This window comes from Zingiber officinale, chromosome 4B, assembly GCF_018446385.1.
Source record: "Zingiber officinale cultivar Zhangliang chromosome 4B, Zo_v1.1, whole genome shotgun sequence".
NCBI classification, from domain to species: domain Eukaryota; kingdom Viridiplantae; phylum Streptophyta; class Magnoliopsida; order Zingiberales; family Zingiberaceae; genus Zingiber; species Zingiber officinale.
The window spans coordinates 133,293,294-133,312,780 of NC_055993.1; the positions used below are offsets into that span (position 1 = coordinate 133,293,294).

Sequence of the window (19,487 nt, forward strand, 5' to 3'; positions counted from 1 at the left end):
TTTAAGAATTAGACTTTAGTTATATCTTTATTTCTTTAAATATTCTTTAGTTTACTTATTTCAAAAAATATAAAGGCATTACCCTATTTTTTATATAATTTTTCTATTCAATTTTTTGAATATGGAGAATATTGATCTGCTCTAACAACTAAAAAGATTATATTAATATATCTTTTCATTTTTTTTCTATTAAGAAAAGGAAGTAAAATAAAAATGAGAGATTTTTTTTTTTTTTCAAAATCGACAGCTGAAATGGGATTCGCGAAATATCTGGAGGATTTAGAACGTTGTTTATATTTTGAAGGATTCGAATTAGGGTTCTGTGCATTCGCCCGCCTTGCTCACTCTGGCTTTTATTTTTCTCGACAACTTCTACCTGGAAGTGAAGATGAAGCCAATGAGCTCGCCGATGGAGGTTTCGCACCACCACCCCCATGAAGATGGCGATCGTGGCATGTCGGAGGCCATATCTGGGCAACCCCAGCTCGCCTCTCTGTCGATCCCCGTCGCAGATGAGAAGGTCCTTGTGTCGGGTAATCACGTTAACCTCCTCCTCCTCCTTTTACAGGCTTGGATATTTCCCTCCTTGATCCGATTTTTTTGGGTACGCAGTCGAGGTCTGCTTGAAACCATCGAGCACGGCACAGCCCGATGATATACGCACTGCAGTAGAAAGGTCCTCTTTCACTCTATTCTGCATTAAATCGGCATTTCCAAAGGCATAAGCCTTATTTGTTTTTTTTTTCCCTTGAAAGTTCAAATTGGATCTTTTGAGCTACTTATACAAGCGAGGCAAACTAGGGCCCTTTAATACGCTAATATGCCTTGTGGATAACCTCTCATTTTACCAGGGGGGAAAAAATATAATGTGAATGGAATTGTCAGCTGATTTGAGATTTGCAGTTATGAGAGTCATACATTTTGTCCAAATTAAAGTTTTTGATGAACTAAACAAATTGATCAATATTTCACGGTAAATTCCTGCCTGACCTTCTTTAAAGATAAATGATATTGTTTAATCTATATGAATATTGCTAAGTTGGTTCATGAAATTTTGACATGGAGTCTTGGTCTTACATTCATGGTAAGAGTTATGCTTTGATCCAGTGAAGCTTTTTGGTTAAAAAATGCATCAGCAGTTTTTTTCTTCACTTCTATCACGTAATGGATCTGGATAAATAAGTATGAAATCCATAAAAGTTTACGAAAGAGTTCATATGCCCTCAAAATTCTGAAAGTAATCAGTGTTATAGATAGTGCATTTACTGATTCCTACTTCTTATTTCTATGTAGTATATGGATGATAGCTGATAATTTACCCAGACCTTTGTTTGTCTATGGTCTGCACCTAATGTTTAATTCTCTCGTCTGCGTGACCTGATCTTAGAGTTGTTTGGTTTTCATTTCTTTCTTAAATGCTTAGTTTTTGATATGTATGACATAATTTGTTGCATTTTCTGTGAATCAGGATGCTGGAGAAGAGGAGCATGACGTATGTGGATGGACCCATTCCAGTGCCTACTGATGATCTTTTTCTTCTTGAAAATGTTAAAAGAATCTTGATTTGTGATACAGGTTGAACAAGTAATCAGAAGACTCTTAGAATTTTCTTTAACTTTTTCTTGATTTCTTGAGTTCTAATGTATATCTATTCTCTAATGTAGATGAATGGGTGGAGAATCATAAGGTCCTACTGTTTTGGCAAGTCAAACCAGTTGTGCATGTTTATCAGGTATTACTTTCCTGTTGGCCTTTTGATTTGTTTTTCTCTAATGAATTGACATTATATGAGAAAAAATGCATAGCTATCAGAACTGGACCAGATATCAAACCAGAAAAGCTCCAGATTATTCATTGGTTGAATCAATGGGTGGTCAAATTGCCTACCAAACTAGAAACTGACTTGGTCAAGCTAACTGGACTGAGAATCAGGAACTAAGTAATTAATTGATATAAATATATCTAATTTCTAGAACATAAAAAATAAATATTGAATACATAAACTAAAGTGTGCAATTTTGAAATCATACTTACTACAGGCAACTTGAAAATTAGTTAAGAAATCAAATGAAGTTGTAAACCATATGACTCAAGTATTAGGAATTTACAACTTTCATTAAAGATTATTATTACAAAATAAGACAAGTTATAAAGGTATATTAAGCCATGCATAACCATCCTAACATCTTATACATCTTAAGTTTATGTCCATCAAAATATAACCATTAAAAACCATCAAAACCCTACCTAACCATCAAAGTATTGTTGGTACCCCAAAGTAGTTTTGATGTGATCAAACAAGTTAAGTTAGGTCCTGTTGTGTTTAACTTGTGTCTAAGTGTACAGGAACTTAGGAGCATAGGGCATCGAGCAAAAGACGCAATTAGCGAGAAGGACGACATGGGAGAGAGCCGACGGGCTCGGTGCGTCTGAGGGATGAGTTGCTGTGGAAGAGTACACCGACGGACGAGAAGGGAGCTTGTGGTGTTTCCGAGGGACGAGAAGCCGGAGTAGAAGATTGCTCGAGGAGCACAAGACGCAGCTGTCCGAGGGACGAAAAGCTGTGAAAGAGTATGTTGGCGGACGAGAAGGAAGCAAGCAGCAATTCCAAGGGACTAGAAGCCGGAGCGGAAGTTTGCTCGAGAAGGCCGCAAGTTGGGTTCGGGTGAGTCCTATTCCAGATGATCGAAATCACCCAAGCGAGTGGAGCGGAAGACCCGAACTGAGGCGAGCGGAGCCGAAGAAGGAGGCTCGGATCAAAAGTCAGCAAAAGGCTGACTTCTGATGCCTGGGGCGCCTGGACCAGTCCGGGGCACTCGGAATCATTTCGGGCGACCGAAACCCGATTTTTATCTAGAGCGACGTAGCTTTTGACGGTTGCGTCGGGGATAGATTTCTATCCTATTCTATGCGTCTGGAATGCTTCCAAGCGCCCTGAGCAGGGCTATATAAGTAGCCCCGCTCTAAGAAGCTAACAAGAAGAAGAAATACTCAAACAACACTTGTGATTCATTCTAGTTTTGTTTTTGTAATTGAGTATTTCAACTGCTGTAAGAGGCTTCTTCACCTCAAGGATATTGTTTACTGATCTCCAACTTCCTTGGATTAACAACCTCCCTGGTTGTAACCAAGTAATCCTTTCGTGTCTCTTTTCTTTCGGTCACTTATTTTATTTATGCAAGTGTTAGATTAATTAAGCCGTAAATTCGAGAAAGATTCCTTTTATTTGTCAGGGCTATTCACCCTCTTCTAGCTGGCCACCAACAGTCCTACAAGTATCTCAAGTATCAAAATGTAACTATATAAACCATCAAAACCATTTTAAGTATCAAGACATTACCATCAGACCTTACATAACCAAGAATTTTTGGACCATCAGTAACCTTCAAAACATAATTAACATAATTCACATACAAGCCAAGTTACAGAGTTTTCATAGTTTACAAGATTGTTTGTTGGAACATTGGAACACTAGTTTGACTGTTCCATCTTTTGGAGACAAGCCCACGTTTGGAAACTTAGAGACAAAATCGACAAGTGCTTGAGACTTCTTTGGAGCTCGTTGTCTATTTTTACTCTGAAACTTGCTAAGTTTGATTGACTAGTTCAGGAATCTCTCAATTGGTCTTGCTTAATCAAGATATACTGTAATGGTTGATCAGTCATGATCTTTGTGGCATGAGCCTGAAAGTAATACTGGTGCCTCCGAGTTGCCATCAACAGAGAATATATTAATTTTTAAAGAAGAAAGTACCTTGTTTTGATGACTTTTAGTACATGACTAACAAGTAGATGGAGTTTTGTACTTGCTTTCTTTCTTTACTAGACTGAATTTATCCCCAAGTTTATAATTGTTAAGTATAACAAGGGAAATCTCTGTTAGAAGGACATTAACACTAAGGATTGGGTCAGATAGTGCTGCTACTCAACGGAAGTTTTATCACAAGCTTTGTCTCAGACAAAAACCATCTAATTCTTTGCTTTGATGCTCTCAAAGGATGGCAGCCACATTTTAGCTGATTATAAAACGAACTGGTTCAGCACAACCACTTGCAGTTAGACTCTACTTCTTGAATGTTGGTGGGGGTCTATGTATCTTAAATTGCTTGTATCTTGAAGGGATTGGCTTCAGTCCCCTGATAAATTTGTGAAAACTTGTATTGAAGGCATACTTCTCCAGGTTCAACCACAGAATATCTCTTCATCTCAAATGTTCCTTAAAGATCTTCTACATGGTCTTTGCCAGCTTTTGCAAATCATGTCATTTGACTTCCCATATTCCTCTGATCTAGTCATGGAATAACAACTTTATCGTCCTTTGATATGTATAACTGACTTTTTCAGACTGAAACATCACCTTGTATTAATAAGTTTCAGGGCTAACTGTAGTTGAAGTTTGCTCATCCCCCTTTAGGATTTCATATACAAGCCCTGCTAGATTGTTGGAATCGATAATACTATCTAGCATGTTCGTGTCAAGACAGGTGTTCTATATCATCAGTAATTGAACCTGAAATGGAATCATCAAAATTAATACACATCATAATGCTTTAGATTTAATGCACATCATGACGCTTCACAAATTTTAATTCTTATCATTACTTTTGATTTCACAACACATTATTATTTTTTTTTTTGCTCTTGTTACATTTTGGATGAGGATTACGTCCCTTAGATGTTCAGCTTTTCAATTAAGGTTGAAATATTCAGATTTCAGATTTATTTTCAACATGGTTTTCCCATGCATTTATTCTAATAGAGTAACATATTTAGCTTAGTGAAGAGGGGCCAGGAGAGGAACCAAGCGGAGATGATATGCTTGCTAGCTTCAATGAGTGGATTCTACCAGCAAAGGAATTTGATGGATTGTGGCCAAGGTTCATGACTTCAACCATTTTATTGGTGTCTTAGCCTGCTATGTTTAAATTGAATTAGATAGTCATTGTTTCCACAGCTTAATTTATGAAACTGGTCTCAAGCAGCGATTGTTGCGATATGCTGCAACTGCACTTTTGTTTACTGAAAGAGGTGTAGATCCTTGCCTTGTGTCATGGAATAGGTGAGCAAATTTCATTTTAAGATACAGAATATAGCATTGTGTTTCGTTTCTTGTTAAATTTTAACTTGATCCGGCTTCAAAGCACGGAGTGGTAATTTATATGAAGGTTCATCTTTCATTAGAATGCCTTTTTCCCAAATATCTTAATAGGGCTTAATTGACCCCTTTGTTCATTCATTATTACAAATAAGACCATCATGCTAGTGCTGGTCATGGTTTATTATTGCAGAATCATTCTGCATAATGACTAATGAGATTGGAACTGCTACTTTTATTTCTGTTATATACAATGGTTTCTGTTTTAATGATCCTTATATAAAATTATGCAAGGAATTTATTCTATTCCATTTCCCACCTATGAAAGTTATTTCAAATAAATCAAACGTATTGAAAAAGAAACCACCTAGTTTGTATTTAAATAAAGAAGTTAATGTTGAACTGCTAATATTTATTATGATTCTTCCATATTTAGAAAACTAAATTTCAAGCATAAATAGCAAAGTCTAACATTGTATATGAAAAGACCTGGTGTGACATGCCTCTTAATGTCAATCTATGGTTGTCAAAGTCAATATTGTTTTGGGTATTCCAAAAATTAGATATTGACCTTCTCAGAAAAAATAAAAATAAAAATAAATATGATAAAATGAAATAATTAGTGTCCTGTCCTCTTGCACATCACATAATAATCGATTAATCATTATTAATAATATCAAATGATTATCCAATATTGATTATTTAAAATTAATTCAGATGGGTATAATATAATACTAAATTAGTAATATTAAGAGTAATCATATATCAGTTGTAAATAATTAATATATCATTACTGATAAATTGTTTTTATACATAATTTAATTATTATTTATCTAATTCATAGTTAAATACTAATAATAGTTATACAATTAGTAATATTCTGATTTTTTATTTTTTTAAATTGGTAAATTTTATTTTTTAAATGTTTTAATTTTTTTATTGTTTCTGAAGTTTTGTTAAATTTTCTGAACTTTTTTACATTTTTAATTTTTTATATTATAATAAAATTTAATATAATTATTTTGTCAATCAATATTTCAGTTTTTTTAATTATAATTCAATGTTAATTAAAATATTGATGATACTAATACTGCAGATTGATTTGTTATTAGTACTATTAATCAAATAACTTCTAACTAGTTATGTATTTTCAAATATCTTAATATCTATGTATTATAGCTATCTTAACAATTAATACACATTATTTATTGCTTGATAAAGTTAATAATAATTAATCAAACTGTAATCATTACTAGCCCCTAATTTTATTATTATCTATATTTAATATTTTATGTTAATTAAAAATAAATAATATAGCCTTAATACTATTTAAATCTTACGTTTTTTGAATTGCTACCAATTAGTAGTATTTTTATAGATATACCATTAAATTACTATAATTATACAACTAAATTTTTATTATGGCATTATTAATTATTTTTTATTATGTATCCATAAGTTTATTTATGTTTTATCAAACAAAATATAAAAAACAAATTGATATTTAATGCTAAATGTCTTTATTAGATGATCATAAATAAATTTCAAATATAATTACATCTGTACTCATAAAAATATGTGTCCATTTCAAACAAAATTACATCATCAACAGCTTCTCAGGTTTGAACTTGCTCTAGCGTTGTAGAATTTAAAAACAAACTATGTTCTTATTTATAGAGTATCAGAGAGGGACTTATTTTCTTGTTAGTCATTCCAACGTTCTACTTGTGAAAGTTGAATTGATTATAAATGTAAATTATTATAAAAATGAAAGAGATATATAGTTTACAAGTGACTAAAGCTAAAAATTTAAATTTAAATGATTATAAGCATTTTTTATTCTGAAAATTTAGGTGTTCAAATTAGATATAGAATAAACATGTGTGAGCAATCTAATTGATTATTAAGTAAATAATTATTACAATAAAAATTTAACTAAAAACTACAATTATATTAAGTAAAATTAACCTTGTTACGATACAACAACAACTAAGCCTTATCCCATTAGGTGGGGTCGGCTATATGGATCCTTTTACGCTATTGAGCTCTATCTCCTACTATATCATCATCTATACTTAAATAAATTTTATCTTATTTTATTGTTGCTAACCAAGTCTTTTTTGGTCTTCCTCTTCCTCATTTGATATTCGTGTTTGTAATAGTTTTACATCGCCTAACTGAAGCACTTATTCGTCGTCTAAGTACATGTCGTACTATCTTAAACGTATTTCTCAAAGTTTTCCCTCAATAGATGCAACTATGACTTTCTCTTTAATGCTCTCATTTCTTATTCTGTCCATTCTCGTATATCCATACATCCATCTTAATATCCTCATCTCTGCAATTCTCATTTTCTGCTCACGTGCTCGAGTCATAGTCCAACATTCAGCTCTATATAATATAGCAAGTCTAATTACGATTTTGTAGAATTTTCATTTAAGTTTTAGAGGTACTTTACGGTCACATAAAACACCCAACGCTCTTCTCTATTTCAACCAGCCTACTTGTATTCTATGTAAGACATCTCTCTCAATCCCCTATTTTGCAAAAATAATCCTAAATATCTAAAGCTCTCGGTTCTGGATAACTCGTTATCTCCTATCTTAACAATTGTCTTATTATGTCTAATATTGCTAAACTTAAATTCCATATATTCTGTCTTTATTCTACTAAGCCTAAAACCTTTCTCTTCTAGTGTTTCCCGCCAATATTTTAGTTTAGCATTTACTCCTTCAGTGTTTTATCTACCAAAATAATATCATCTGCAAACAACATGCACGGTACTGTATCTTGAATATGTGCAGACATAATTGTTACGATCATAATTTAATTAAATAAATATAGAAATTGTATTGGCATGACATGACATTTATCAAAATTGCATTATTCCTATTAAACACCAAAATTCCGACGTCATTCAAGATTTTAAACCTTAAACCAAACTTGCTTCTAGACGTGTTTTTTTTTTTAATTTCCTTTTTTCAGTTTGTTGGTTCTTATTGCAGTTGTTGCAGTTTTTCTCTAGAAACCTTCAATGTAGTTGTAAATGTCATGTGGACCTTGAAGAATGGTCCTCTTCCTACTATTGTTTTTGTGCATGTACAGTGGTGCACATTTGGAATTGTGAAACAAGGTTCTTCAAGTGGATAATGACATTTTAGGTTGCAGCTTGATGCTTCACTTAAGTAGTTAAATCCGATTAACCTCATTTGGAGAATAGGTGTTAGTTCCAAGTTGTTGTTTTCAGGAACTCCCCTTTGTGGGGCTATGATAATAGTGCGGACAGAGGTCTCTTGGTCCTCTATGTGATAGCCCGACTCTTCTTTTAGGGGGAACATGGTTGTAGTTTCTAGAACATGAGGGAGATGCTTACTTCATCAATCCTTCCTAGACAATGGGGATAAATCTGGGATTAGTTAATAATGAAAATGGATGTCAAAGATAATTTAGTCAGTTAGCAACATTAGACATGTAGCTATAAGGCGGAAGAAAATTAATTCCTACACTTTAGAACTAATCATGTTGTTATATACTCTATGGATAAGCTACCAGTTAATCTCCATGATTGGTTGTTTTGCATGTTGTGTAACTGTGAAGTCATCAGCATAATTGTTTCAAAAGCATCACTTACAAAAGAGTTGAAGTTTACTCGTACTAAAATGTGTGTTACAGGATTATCCTTTTACATGGGCCTCCAGGAACGGGCAAGACATCTTTGTGTAAAGCATTGGCTCAAAAGCTTTCTATACGTTTCAAGTCAAGGTTTGATGGTGTAACAACTCATTTTATGCCTATTGCTCAGAGTCTTTGGCTATGCTGATATTTGAGTTGATGCTACCAATTCCTTGTAATAAGGTATCCCTTGTGCCAGCTGGTAGAAGTCAACGCGCACTCATTATTTAGTAAATGGTTTTCAGAAAGTGGGAAATTGGTATGTTCTGTCAATTTCATTAAAATGCATGTCTGTCCATAATTTTTCATAGAAATTATTATATATACAGACTGCATTTGGAGTATAAATATCAATTCAAAAATTGTCTTTGCCCTCATTGCTTTAATGAGGTGATTTTCAATTAGCTTTTCTTGGTACTCTTCCAGGTTGCTAAGCTTTTTCAGAAAATTCAGGAAATGGTGGAAGAAGAAAATAGCCTTGTGTTCGTCTTGATTGGTTAGATTCATTTTTGTCTATTTACATCTTCTTTTTGATACTTAGCAAGTTTTGAATGATCATTCATCAAATTATTGTTATCCAAGCTTCTAAAAGGTATCATTGATGGCATGTCATCTGAGCACATGTGTTGCTATTAGAACCATATTTACAATTGGTGTTGTGCATAGAAAAGTATTGTTTAAATAATTTTAATGACTTAATCAAGATAAACAATGTGATGAAGTGGGTTTGCATCTACTACCTACTGAATAATAAACAACAATTTGGATTGAAATTTCTAACATCTACCAATATGACATTAAGCAAATATATGCATATGAAAAAGTTTATAAGATTAGTGCACCAAATCGTTAATTGAGCATATCGCTCATATGTTTTAACTCTCTCTCTCTCTCTCTCTCTCTGATTTTATTATTGCTTTATTAACTTGATTATGCATCAAGATCAATTATCTTCATGTAGTCTGTTCCTTCATACCCAAGGTGGTCTTGACTTGTTTGCATGGACGAGGTGGTATAATTGAAAATAGCCATATGAGGTTGCATGTGGTTATGCAGCATGCATAATTTATTAATCATGCTACTTCATTGTAGAGCATATAACGTGCTATGTCATACATAACATGTTGGCTACATGAATTTACTTTACAAAATAATATTTTGGTTTGCATTTATTTTTATGATATGCATGATGAACATACTTTGGAATCCTAAACTGGAACTCCAGTCTTTCAATTCAAATAAAATCAATTTAACAACTTTATCAAATAAACTACAGTAATCTAACTAGGCATATTTCATTTTCTGTCTCACATGCATATTTTGTTTCTTCATTATGATAGTAGATATCATCATATTTTTTATACTAGGGAGTCACAATAATGTATCAGAAGCAAAAACAAGCACATCAAAAAAATCCATGTGTTGTTGACCCTTCATTTTAAGTACTGGGTTTTGTTAGGTAAAAATGGATAGATGTTATACAATGTTTTAACCATCAGACCTTTGTTTTATTTTTAATGCTTCATCCTGCCCATTACAATCTTCAGTGTGTGCACATAACATATTTGCATCCTTAATTTCCTTAAAAGTTACCCATCCCAAGTCTTGTTACTTTAATATTAATGTTCAATCTCCAACTAATGGCAGTTTACTATACACATCCATTATTTTACAAATTGTAACGCTCTGTATGGGTCATAATCAGTAACTTTCTTACCACTTGTTGAATACTCAATACTCTTATTCCCATAATTAAATCTTACTCCAATACTGTTTTTTTATTTAATGTGTAGATGAAGTTGAAAGTCTTGCAGCTGCTAGACAAGCAGCCTTGTCTGGTTCAGAACCATCAGACTCCATACGGGTGATACTTAAGAACTTGATTTCTAACACTTCTGGTTTCCAATATTGGGTCATCATAGCTCTGATGTTTTCTTTTCTTCCTTCTATTATGTGCTACTTACTTGTATTACCTGTTGTATACCAGGTTGTGAATGCATTGCTTACTCAAATGGATAGATTGAAATCTTGGCCTAATGTGATAATTCTGACAACATCAAACATAACAACAGCCATTGGTAACTGGTTCATGTTTTTTTTCTACATTGGTTGGATCAGCAATTATATGATATGAAGTGACACTTGTGAATTTGATTATATACTACCTTGAACAATTTGTGTTTTTTCACAATTTGCTGTAAACCACTTGATGTTTCCTTTGCACAAATTAAACATCATCTGTCAACTGCCCGCCTGTAGAAGCTTTATTAAACAATTCATGGCTTGCTGCAATATAACTGCATCATAGACCCCTCTAGAAACTAGGGGAGAGAATTGCTCCAATGAAGGCCCATGTTCCTTAAAAGAGAACCAAGTAGATAGACAAATGCAAGTTCTCATGCATTTTTCTCTCAGCTAAAAATACTTAGATACAATTAAAATAAATGTGAAAGAATAGGCAGTTTTGTATCTTGTGATGTTGCAAAACAGTTCACATTTACTGTGTGAAAATTAACTTCATGCAGGACTGAGAATGATTAGTGTATTAATGGGTACAAGTGTAAGCTCAAATTTGTTTTGCCTGAAGCTTCATGAATTTCAGAAAATTGGTGACTGATTTAAGTGATTTCGCTCTTGGCAAATTCAAGATATGAAGAATTTATACTATGTGCTTCTGGATTTTGATATCCATGCAGAACACATGTCATGAATAATGATACATAGGGTCTGCAGATCATATAAACATATAGAAATATCCCTAAACCTCTTTGGTTCTTTCTGTTCTGCTGCATAAGGACTAGTTGCTTCCATGCGTCAATCCATGTAAAATTTCACTCTCTTTAACAATAGAAGTCTATCATACTATTCCTGTAAAAAAAATTCATATTTGTGAGCTTACCTGCAAAAACACACCCTTGGAGTTGAAAATGTCACCTTCTATTTTTTGTATAGAAATAAATTTAAAATGTATTGCATATTGATTATTTGTTACAAAGCATATCTCAAGGTTCTTTTCTAGAAATACTAAAGATGTGGAATACTGAGCTCATTCTACTTTGTTTTATAGATCATAGTAAAAGTTATTATGGAATCTTTTATGATCCTTATGGTCCTTTCCAAACTAAGCAAATATGTACTTCTGTTTATACCTTTAGGGGTTGAATAGCATTTACAAAGTCATTCAAAGAAAATAAAAGAAATGAGGGCATGATAGATGGTTCAATAACTAGTACCATTTCTTGTCTGTCTAAGAATGTTATGGTCACACATCTGATGTTTTATGAAACTCTTCTTAATTTGGGTGTTAAAGCCAGAATTTGGGGATCTGGAGATGAAACACAATAACACATATAACGAGTGATCGCATCAGGGTTCATATTGGTGATCCCCTATCCAATTTGGATGCAGGTCCTATATATATGGTGCATATGCAATGGCATGGAGGATTATGCCTCCATTTTTTTTTTTTTGGGTACATTTGAGAACCAGATGAGTTACTTTCTTTGCTAATAAGCCTTGTATGTTGACAAAAAAAAAATGGTGAGGATGATCTATTTATCCTTTGTAGCTGGTCTAGTTGTGTAAATATTGATGGAAGCAATAGATTGGAAGCATAGAACAAACTCCCAAATTATAGTCTATTATTTTGTGGACTTTTTCTTGTAACATAAGAACTAGTTGAACCTAAGGTTTGTTTTTGCTGAAGTTCTTGTTAACAAAATGCAGTCATGGCTCAAATCAACTCGTCTAGGTTTATCCTTGACTGTAGAGGAATGAACTAAATAATCAGTCAAATTGGATGGTCAATGCAAGTAATTCTGTAACTACTTGTCAACAACTACTCGTTGTTGCTATGTTTGATAGCTTAGACATATTAACTATATGGTTTAAGTTGTTTAGTGGTTTCCACTGTCAAATATATAAGCTCACCTTTGTTAGGTTGCAGATATTGCTTTTGTTGACCGAGCGGATATCAAGGCTTATGTAGGCCCTCCTACACTGGAAGCACGATATGAAATATTAAGGTCATGCCTAGAAGAATTATTGCGAGCTGGGATTGTTTCATATCCTCCTCAGGTACAATTTTTAATTTAAGATCTCATAATGCATAAAATTTTACATGGCATATGCAAGCCGCATGAGCTAGCATCACCATAAAATCAATATTCATTGTGGAAGGGCAGTGTCCATATGCTACCATGGTTGAGAAATTAATTAAGTGTTTAACATTAATTTTATTCATTCAGAGAATGTTTAACATATCTCAGGCTTCTCTAACAAAAATCGCTTTTATAGGAAAAGTTCTTAGTTAGCATGGTGTTTGAAAAAAAAAATCTAAGGTGTTTCAATAAAGCTGAAAACATTGCTTAAACTTACAAAAAAATACTTGCTCTATTAATCAGGAGCCATAATTCTTCCACAATTTTTTTTCAAATTAAAATATTAATTATTTGGCTACTTGTTTATCTTCCAATTTTGTTCTGTTAATTATTCTCTTTGTCCTAGTGAAGTCATAATTTTGATGTCAAAGAGCAACACACTAGAAACAACTCAGCATCATTTAATAGTAGTATTCCTGGCCTTGCGGGTTGACACAGTTGCTAACTACATGAGTGATTGTTCCAATAGGGGGTCAATTCCCAGTGGGTACAAAATGCCCTGTTGGGTGCCTAACCTCTCCATGTAAAGGACCGCTGTGCTAGGGCAAAATCCCCCTTGTGATTTACCTGCTCATATGTAGCCGGCCAGCGATACTGGACTGCCTAAGTGAGCGTTATCACCTTTTGCTCCAATAGTAGTATTCCTGGTTGTGGAACCTTGGTGAGGGACTAGGAGCAATTACTGACTAAATGATGAGATGTTTGAAGTTCTTGTGAAGTAATTAGTTCCAAATGAATAACTTGTTCTTTTTTTATTTTGGCTTTTTAATATGTATATATCTTTGTTATTAGAGTCTTGAAGAGAATGCATCATACTTATAAACCTTGATTGACCCAACTGTTGGTCTAAAAAAATGAGAACCCAGATTCTTATTGGGCTAGTTTCTCTCAAAGACTAGATATAAAAAAGGGGAAAAAACGGATTTGACTATCCGGTTTTTTGAAAGCCAAAAAACCTAAGTGAGTCATCAAAAGCATCCCCTTGGTTTTATCATATAGAGAAAAAAAAGTTGACAAAAATACTTTAATCTCAACTACATAAAACAGAAGGACATATTTGACTTTTGAATCAATGAATTAATTAGTAAATCTTTTATATAATGAAAATATAAAACATCAAAATCTCATCCAATATTACCTATTACCTTTGACTCCTATAATCATTAAACTCACTTGTCGGTCATCTCTCCTAATCTTAATTTGGCGGTCCTTGCCATTGATCTTTGATGTCCGACAAAATAATAATTATTCTAGAGGCTCATTTTCATAGAGGGATTTCAAAGAAGAAACAAGAAATCGCCAAAACATAGAGACGTCGTCTCTAGGTTTAACCGAATAAAATTGATTCAAAACAAAAAATAATGACCTAACATCAACTAAACAGTTGTTTAAATAGATATAAAACCCTACAACAACAACAATCAAGCCTTATCCTACTAGGTGGGATTGGCTATATGAATCCTTTTACGTTATTGAGTTCTATCTCCTACTATATCATCATTATACTTAAATAAATTTAATTTTGTTTTATTGTTGCTAATCAAATCTTTTTTTATCTTTCTCTTCCTCATTTGATAGGTGTAGTTTATCATAGTTTCACATCGCATAACTAGAGCATTTATTGGTCTAAGTACATGTCCATACCATCCTAAATGTGTCCTTCGGAGTTTTCCCTCAATAGATGCAACTCCAACTTTCTCTCTAATGCTCTCATTTCTTATTCTGTCCATCCTCGTATGTCTACACATCTACCTTAACATCCTCATCTCTGCAACTCTCATTTTCTGCTCACGTGTTTGAGTCATAGCCCAACATTCAACTCCATATAACATAGTAGGTCTAATTGTGATTTTGTAGAACTTTCTTTTAAGTTTTAGAAGTACTTTACGGTCATATAAAACACCCGACAATCTCCTCCATTTCAACCATTCTGCTTGTATTCTATGTAAGACATTTCTCTCAATCCCTCTATCGTTTTGCAAAAATGATCCTAAATATTTAAGGCTTTCGGTTCCGGTCAACTCGTCATCTACTATCTTAACAATTGTCTCATTACATTTAATATTGCTAAACTTAAATTTTATATATTTTGTCTTTATTCTACTAAGCCTAAAATCTTTCTCTTCTAGTGTTTCCCACTAATATTCTATTTTGGCATTGACTCCACCAAAAAGGCAAAATCTTTGAAGCCACTGAAAAGGATTTCACCCAGTAACCAATTATAGATCTCTAAACGAGCTTCGATTTGATATATTAAGGTCACGTGGTTCAACCAAGTCAAAAGTTATGACCTCTTAAAACTTGGATCCTCCTGCATTAATCTTCCATCATTATTCTATATCCTAGGCCTTTGGTGCAGATTGTTGGTCCTCCATTCTTTTAATCCTTGATGCAATCAAGTGTAGGTTCTCTATGCTACAATCCCCACTCATGTATTTCACAGTCCACAACCACATTAAGAGCACTAACAAACTACAAATTATAGAGTTTGTGATGTGAAATATGTTTATATGACACAACATGTTAGTCTTCTTCATTACTTAAATATATGATTTATGAATAGAACAAATAAATTTGCAGTTTAACAGTTGAGCGAGCATAGTCATTCCAACCAATGGATTAGCTGGGTCAATGTTTGGGTAGACATGTGGTTCAACTAATGAATCAACCGGTTTGGCCTCTAGATCAGTGATCGAAAACTTGTCTTGTTTAATTTCCAGTTTGATTTTTATAACTAAGGGAACATGGAACACAAATTTTCTGTTTTGCTATATGGTAACCCGTTATTGCATCAAACTTAGAGAACTGTGCTTAATGCAAGGTGTCAAGATCTATGGCATTCACTACTACAACAGTAGAACCACATTAATCCATTAGTGAGGTGGGTAAATTTGCATATAAGCCTGAAGTGGATGGCCTTGAACATTTTCCATTAGCAAGCAACAATCTAAGTTCATAACTTTATTTGCTTGGGTTGTTAAGTGGAAGCCAATTTTTGCCACTTGAACTTGACATTGGTGAGAGTAGTGATGTGCAACTTGGACTCGTAAGTGCAAATCCTCATGTCCCTTGTATATTGCATGAGATATTAGTCCTTGATGAGCGTTGCGAGATAGGATTGCCTTTTTGAAAGATGAGCAACTGAGGTAGAGCATGTGGTCATGGTTGTGGTTTTATGGCTGCCACAGATAAAATTCCTTGCAAACCAAAGTCGTAGTCCTTAAATAAATGGGAGTGGTTCTTTTGAAACCATTTATGTATGTGCTCCTTGACATAGATATAATCATTTTGTAAGAAGATCTCAAGTCAATTGTGTGATGAGAATATTCCTATTGCACATGCTATAAATCTTTCTCACTTTAAGTTATGAACCATTCAGAGTTTTTGACATTGTCTATGATAATCTGTTTAACAACCTTTAATAATAACAAATTAATAATCATCTTTACCTAATAATATGACTATTGATTAAATGATATCATCAAACATTAACTTAATAAGCAATTTTTAAATCACAATATAAATTTTAACCAAAACTAACATTGCCCTAACTAAATTATTGGCCACACAACCTTACCTAGTTATCAAATTAAATTAATGAAGGCATATCACCTATTAACTTAACTAAATTAATATTTTTTCCGTATTCATTTCCTTCCACTTTATGTTGCTCCATCTTGAAACTCTTCTTCCACATGCCCATGCAACTCCTCCATCCTGAGACTACACACAATGAGAAATCAAAGAACAACAATGGAAGGATGGGATGATCGTAATCAGGACAACAATGCCCATTAAGCTCTCTACTTTCATCACTAAATTGAGTGGAACCTGGGCTGGGACTCTCCATGTTGTTGGCTTCATCTCTTATTCACTTGATGTATTTGAAAAGCTGTTAACGTCATTCTGGTTTCAATAATAGTAGGGTTTTCCTCTTGGGTACATTAAATATGCTTCAGGCGTCTGTCTGACTTCTCTTTTGGCAAGATTCTAGTCTCACTTGACTCTGTGCAAGGTTCTTTCTCTCTCTTTTGATATTATTTAAAATTTTAGCAAAGGAATTTGTGGGTTTGGCCTTTCTACTCACGTCAATGTTCCACCTTGTTCCGTGACTAAAGATGTTTAAATCATTTTAGGTGTATCATGGAATAATATCATGCCTTAATATAATGTTTAAAAGTGCCCACCAACTTCTCGGGATAGCTTTTATTGTATGGTTTTGGTTCTCCAGGTTTGTGTTGGTGCCTTGCTGTTAAGCTATTCAGCACTGAAAGAGACACTCCATACATCTCAGATGGATGAATCTGATGGGCCCTTTGACCACTCCAGTCTACTTCTTGATGCTGCAAAAGCATGTGAGGTAATTGAATGTTTCTTTATTGGTAAGGATTTATATAAAAATTCCAATTAATTGCAATATCTATTACTGAATTGTCCAGGGATTAAGTGGAAGAGGTTTGAGAAAGCTGCCTTTCTTAGCTCATGCAGCTCTCAAGGACCCATATAATTGTGATTCAAATAAGTTTTTGCTCATGTTAATAGAAACCGCAGTGCGAGAACTTTCCGAATCAAAAACATAATCTCTCATCTTCAATTTTGTGGATAGTTGGCAATGACAGAATGTCATTTCATGTGATAATTTTTGCTCAGTGCTGTGCCATCTTTACATTACCAGAATAGGACACTCAAGACAGCTGAACCATAAATGTACTGGAAAAAGTTTTAGATTGATCTCAATTGAGTATGTTGATTATCTTGTATCAAGTTTGTTATGATTTCATCAATAATATTGCTGGAAATATGTAAATAAGTAGCATGGCTACAATCTTCTCAATCTATGCCAGATGCAACACTGGAAATGTTCTTCATTTGGCCAAATGAGTTGTTCATTTGCAGGTAACTAGTTTATTCGACTGGAACCAACACAAAGGGAACTGCTGAGGTTGGAATGGGTAATACCTTGTGATGAGGTTCGTTTTCATCATTTAGCATTGGAAATTCTCATGCATTACACCTCCTGCCTCGATTAGAAAATTGTGTGCTTCATGGTCTCTCTGTTTGCCATCTCTTTTTCCACAGATGTCAAACGGGGTTGCTTGATGGTTTATTATTGTACCCTCTCTTACAAGGGTCCTTTGTCATTGTTGAACTTGCTAGCTCAGAATTTATTGCCATGGTCAGTAGGAATTTTGATGATACAACTCTTATCTGTTGCTTGAAAATTGCAACCACAAGTAGAATTTGTTACTTGTTCTCATCTATCCAAAAGAGTTGTTTGTTGGGGAAGTTTCTTTAGTTGGTACCTCTTGCTGCCTCTCTTCTTGGTACATTGACTTCGATAGGATGGAGGTCAAAGGTGGTGAAACTGCATAAGCATATTACCAACTCCCTGCAGACTCCATGAGCACACAAGTAATATAAACAAAAGTTCTTACCTCTTCATGTACATGGGACCATAACAAGTCCCTGAAGGAAAGATGTAGTCTTTTATGAACATGAGACCATAACAAATATAAAGTGGCATGCCAAAGAAGACTAGATGGTCTGTAGTACGAGTTGTCAATCTCACACAGGTTGTTACCTCTTCAGGACCAACTATAGGAGATTCCTTGCTTGATAATTCAGAGTTTGCTATAGGCAAGTTGTTACCTCTTCGCACAAGTTCACACAACTTGGAATTCCATTCGCCAGAGGAGTTATACCTTGTCTGGGATGTGTGACATAAAAAATGATTAATCAGGTTGGGTAATGTTGAGTATGGGGTGACCGATCCGGTCTTATGAAAATTTTTCATCGGTTATCAGGATAAATTGGGAAGTACTTGCAGCGGACAGCCTAGGAGTCTAGCATCCTTTAGTTGTATGTCACATTTAGAGAATTTTTTTTTTATAAATTTATCATAATTGAAACTTGAATTGTGAATATTTAGATAATAATTTAGATGTCTTATCGTTGTACCATAGCTCCGAGAGGCATGAGACGTGTGGAACAAGCATTGATATAATGTGTTTGCATGCAGTGGATCCATTGTTCACTAATCCCTTATTTGTTGCTCTGATAGCTGTCAAGATGCTATTTTTTCTTTTCCTTTTTTTTTTTAAATCTAGATGTCCAAATCAATACTGACCCAATTAATCCTGAAGATGGTTGGCCCTCCTCCATAGTTGGCCTGATAAATCCGAAAGTTCTTATGACAGTACATTGGCAGCTGACTTCCACAGGCCATTCATTGTTGTAGGGTTGCATGTGTCCCGAATCGAGTATTCCAATCGTGTATACCTCAACAAAGTTTTTTCTATCAAATTAAGTGTCCATGCCTGTCGCAATCAAGGACTGATTCATGTTGCTCTAAGAATTCACATTGAGACCTTACTGCTACATCGTGCTCATGGAGGTAGCTACTCCTCTATTGGTTGTATTTGTTGTATTCACACAGCTACATGCAACCGTAGACAAACAATTGGATTATTAAAAAAATCAAAGCTTGATGTGGGTTTTTTGTGGTTTTCATACACCAAATTTTAACAAATTACATGCATGGTATGATTTCAAGTTGACAG

General features: G+C 34.0%; 1 protein-coding gene across 1 annotated transcript; it reads left to right on the forward strand.

Moving 5' to 3' along the window:
- The first annotated feature begins 306 nt into the window (after nucleotides 1-306).
- On the forward strand, nucleotides 307-17,671 carry LOC121977995 (pachytene checkpoint protein 2 homolog). The gene is made up of 14 exons (XM_042530392.1): nucleotides 307-533; nucleotides 613-676; nucleotides 1,469-1,575; nucleotides 1,665-1,732; nucleotides 4,774-4,877; nucleotides 4,955-5,059; nucleotides 8,768-8,857; nucleotides 8,951-9,026; nucleotides 9,194-9,263; nucleotides 10,561-10,631; nucleotides 10,755-10,845; nucleotides 12,714-12,844; nucleotides 17,159-17,287; nucleotides 17,367-17,671. The coding sequence occupies exons 1-14, from the start codon at nucleotides 389-391 to the stop codon at nucleotides 17,505-17,507; spliced, it is 1,392 nt and encodes a 463-aa protein (XP_042386326.1). The 5' UTR covers nucleotides 307-388; the 3' UTR covers nucleotides 17,508-17,671.
- Nucleotides 17,672-19,487: the final 1,816 nt, after the last annotated feature.